General features: G+C 43.0%; 1 protein-coding gene across 2 annotated transcripts in view; it reads left to right on the top strand.

Annotated features, from left to right (window-relative positions):
* The window catches only part of LOC103394512 (DENN/MADD domain containing 1B), a 131190-nt gene extending 126449 nt beyond the window's left edge, over nucleotides 1-4741 (top strand). For both annotated transcript variants that reach the window (XM_008331859.3, XM_008331867.3), the window contains 3 exons: nucleotides 1099-1172; nucleotides 1527-1743; nucleotides 3355-4741. In XM_008331859.3, coding sequence (XP_008330081.1) covers nucleotides 1099-1172; nucleotides 1527-1743; nucleotides 3355-4248 — 1185 coding nt within the window. In that variant the 3' untranslated portion in view covers nucleotides 4249-4741. The remainder of the gene's footprint in view (nucleotides 1-1098; nucleotides 1173-1526; nucleotides 1744-3354) is intronic.

Below are 4741 nucleotides of genomic sequence, written 5' to 3'. Positions count from 1 at the left end.
CCGTCTCTGCCATTCCCATCATTCTTTTGGGCTGTGAGGAATCTTTTCCTCCTCACCTCTCTGCATTTCATTCTCCTTCTCCTTTCCTTCTTCTTTTTTTTTTTTTTTTTCTTTTTTCTTTTCTTCTAAATACCATTTCTCCTCTTCCTCCTCCTTTGTTTCTCACTGTCTGTGATTTTTTTTTTTTTTTCCTGTCACCCAAACCACAGAGCAGACACGCAAACTTTATAGTCCTCACTTCTGTGACACGGAACCTCCGCTCTGTTCACTTGAAGGCTTGTAAAGAACCTTTCCCTGAGTCTTTGGCTTTGATAATGTGGGTACACAAGTTTACAGACACACACACACACACACACACTAAAGGAGAGGTGGATCTGAGAAGGTGTTTAAAAAAAAGAGAGAGAGAGAAACACGGACCCAGTAGAAAATCTTCACACGTCGAACAAACACGGAGGTGTATAGTATAAAATAACACAGAGCAGGAGATTACATTAACATAAACCGACCTGCACACACACACACACACACACACTCTGTGTGTGTGTGTGTGAGGAACATGTGCGTTGCAGTGGAAGGCATGTTAATAAGTGGCCTGGGGGCAGATTTGGGCTCCCATGGGGGGAGTCCTGCCCCGCTCTGTAAAGCTCCCGACTCTTCTTAAATCGCCCATTAAACACGGTACACAGGTGGCTTATTAAAGTGTGTCAGACGAGTACGACACACACCGATCAGTCAGTCGTACACAAAAGTGACAAATACAATCACATGCATTTACTCCTGTAATGTTAATTATTTCTTCATTCAGTGAAACCTGAGGAAATAATTCAGATTTTTATTTTTATTTTTTTGGTTCTTTTCCTTAAATTTGTTTCTTTATTTAAGTCTCTTTTCATAAATTAAATTTCACTTTTAAACCAATGCAACATTTTCACTCTGTTCTGGACAAACATCAACGCTTTAATTTTATAAATTAATTTTCACTTTTAAACCAATGCAACCTTTTCACTCTATTCAGGATAAACATCAATGCTTTAATTTTTTTTTTTTTTTTTAATTTTTAATTTTTTGTAACTCTCTCTGTGTGTGTGCCAACAACAGCAGAAACTCGGCCAGACTCATATGAACCTGGATCCTCGAGATCTGGACGATGACGAGCTGGACACTGCAAGCAAGTAAGTCTTTTACTTTCATTTTGAACTCATTTATTTATTTATTTGTTTGTTTTTTTTGTTCAACCGCTGAAAACATGTTATGAATCAAACACATTAAAAATCAACGTGGTCTAGTGTGAAGTCTGACCCTCCTTCAGTAAATTACTGATTAAATCTATTAGCACAAACCTGACAGGGTCTTTAGAAGCATGCTTTACTCATGATAACACTGCCCTCAAGTGGACAGTTTAAGGAAAGGCGTAACCCGCCTGAAAGTGCTGGTCATCTTCTGAAAAACGCTGCACTTCTGATTGAGCACGCAGTAGTTTTCACCACTTATCTTCTTGAAACCAAACAAACTTCCTGTCTCCTCAGGATCTCCTCAGAGGACAGTGGAGACGTTCCCTCCTACACGGAGGACAGCGATGACTCACTGGACCTTGACATTGACTCCAGCAACCCAGGTCAGATGAACCTGCTGGCAGAGATCCTGGACTCTCTGAACACCAGCACACTGGAACAAGGGAAACTCAGCGCCGCCAAGAGCCTGGACTTCTTCAGGTCCATGGAAGACCTGGACTACACTGGCCCGGTACGACAGAAAACTCACGACTACTAAAGAATTGTAACAGTATCTGTGACAAGTACAGTCTAAATCAGGCATGGGCAAACTAAGGCCCGTGGGCCGGATGCGGCCCGTTCAGCTTTTTTGTCCGGCCTGCCCAACTTTTCCAAATTACATAATTTATGTATATGTCACTATACTTCTGCCTTTTCCCTGCAATACCTACGTTTTTTAGCTTTTATACATGACTTTTACATCTTAGTTCACGCGAACGCTCCATCAAATTTTAGGACAATTGTGGCCCGCGAGTCATAGGTTTGCCCACGTCTGGTCTAAATACTTAGTGACGTTATTGTAAAATTCGGAACAAACTTATTATCCTACAACAACAACAAAAAAAAGACTTGGGTAAATATTTACTCACAGCTGGGAAGTTTCTGTTCTGACCCCTAGGGGGAAAACAGAGACATGACAAGTGAGGCAGTGGATGATCTGTTTCAGCCTCTGGTCTATTTTCTGCATATTCCTTGAATAAATCAGAGCAGAGTAAACTGTTTCCACATGTATCTGTTCTCAGAGTTTTTACAAACTCTACCCTCAGGCTGAGGGTTTTGGCTCAGACACTGAGTGAGTTTTTACTGCGGTGCAGGAGGAAGCATCCGTGCGCTCAGAGCATCCATGTTTTAAAGGAACGTGCATATTTTTTTTGACAAATCTCAAATATTTGTTTAACAGGTTTTTTTTCTGCAAAGTTACGACACGTCTGGGGATTTTTCTCCATTTCAAGAAATGAACCCATGGCGTACTTTCAGGACAAATGCCTCTAACCTTACACTTTAACACACTCTGATGTTGAGAAGTAGGTCAAAAAGGTCGTCATGATCCTGGTGGGATCTTGTTACAAAAAAAAACATTTTCTACAGACCATTTTTGTAAGTGTTTCTTGGAGGCCAGATAAGCGAGAACTCCTAGTTCATCCAAGAGGAGGAGATGACTGAAGTTTTGAACATCCAGACTCTGTGAAGTCAGACTAAGAGACCAAAGCCTCCAACAATCACTGTTGCCAGATACAGTCAATGATTTCCAGCCCAAAAATTGTTCAAATGTTGCCAGAAGTCACAAAAAACGTCCAGAATATTTCTGAAGTATTTAAATCAGAGCTTTTGCTGCTCTGTTCTCCTCTTTTTGCCAAACCTTAAAGTGGTGCAGAGCAGCAATACCACAGAGAGTTCATAGAAAATGGACGCTGCGATCTCATTGGAGAGCTTTGGAAAAACGTTCTTTGCCAGTTCTAGTTTCAGATAATATTTTTCTCTGTTGACAATTTTGATTAAATCTAATCTTGGTCTTTTGACCAAATATGTTACATAAAAAATGTAAGAAAATCACCTGTCGTCTTATTTTCTTTTGACCAGGTATGTTACATAAAAATGTAAGAAAATCACCTGTCGTCTGTTTCCCTCTAAACAGGATCATAGTTTCTATTTTTATAGATTTATATTTTTATAAAGCCTTCAGAAAAACTGTATTTTTTTAAGTATGTTGGTTGGTGTGATAAACATTCATTTACATGTGTATATTTCTATTGAAATACTTCAGAAACTCACTCAAACTCCTCCCCCGTTTCTCCTCACACAGACCAAACCAACTTCTACTAGTCTGTCTAAACCTGTAGAGGGCAGCAGTGACGACGTGAGTGATGACCAGGGAGGCTGGAACATGGGTCAGGACGACAGCGTAGTCCACGGAAAACACCTCCCACCATCTCCGCGCAGACAACCCAACAGGGTGACCCTGAGTAAACCGGCGGACGCCCCTCCAGTGACCGTGGTCAGTGCCTCACCCCCAGTGACCGTGGTCAGTGCCTCACCCCCAGTGACCGTGGTCAGTGCCTCATCTCCAGCCAACACTGCCAGAGTCTTCAGGAACCAGGAATTCTCCTCCCGTTCCAGTTCCGACCTCCTGTCCAAGCCCTTACCTGTGGGACGAGCACCAGACCACCGCTTCTCCTGTTCGCCCTCACTGTTTAACAAATTGACCCCCCCGCCGCCGTCTCCCGCCCTCTCCGACGGTCCCCGCTCCTCAGACACTTCTCCTCTTCCCACAGTCAGATCACGGACTATTTCAGAGCCTAAAATCAACAACGAGCCCCCGGAGATCCAGAACCAGTGTTCGTCCACGAGCATCCTGAGGAGGAAAGTACTTTCCAAGGACGTGGTGAGACAGTACCAGGAGAAGGCCCAGCAGAAGCAGAGCGGCAGAGGCCCAGAGGAGGGGGAGGAAAACCAGTTCAAGCAGAGATATTCAGCTCTGCCCGTTCCATGGGAGAAGGAAGGGTCACAGAGGGGTCAGCAGGACAACGACCAGTCCGTGGATCAGAGTAAAGGCTCCGGGGTGGCTCTGGGCCGGGAGCAGGAGAAAGACAAAGAGTCCATGTCCTGCCGCAACTCGGTGGTCCACACCAGGCCACAGCTGTTAAAGGTTCAGTGCAACAACAGTAATCACCGGAGCAAAAACCCCAACGAGACATAAGCGATGTCGAAAAAACTGATGTCTGTGAAATTTCAACGGATTCTCATGCAGTTTTACGTTACAACGATAGAAATGTAAAATAATATTAATGATCAGCCGCAGACGTCACCAGATAAATAGAATAAAAAATTCGACCCAAAGCTCTGAGAAAACTTGATGTCTCACAGAGACCGTCAGGGAGCGGCTCTGCTGCGGGACAGAGAACGATGTCTTCTTCTACTGTATCCTCTGTTTTTAAGCTGTGATGAAATCCTTGTTGATGATAATGACTGACTGTACAACACAAGTGTCTTAACACATTTCCAAAATAACTCCCCAAAATACTCGTAGTTACTCCAAACGACATCAGTAAGTAGTCGTCGTAATAATAATAATAATAATAAGGATGTCACAGCAGTAGCAGGTTTTTAATGCCACGCAATGTTCATTTATTTAGTTGATTTGGTGCTAAAGTCTCTGTCGGAAATAGTTTGCAACTCAAACCTTTTGTGGT

The sequence above is a fragment of the Cynoglossus semilaevis genome, chromosome 2, assembly GCF_000523025.1.
Source record: "Cynoglossus semilaevis isolate Cse_v1.0 chromosome 2, Cse_v1.0, whole genome shotgun sequence".
NCBI lineage: Eukaryota > Metazoa > Chordata > Actinopteri > Pleuronectiformes > Cynoglossidae > Cynoglossus > Cynoglossus semilaevis.
This window is presented reverse-complemented; position numbering and strand designations above follow the sequence as displayed.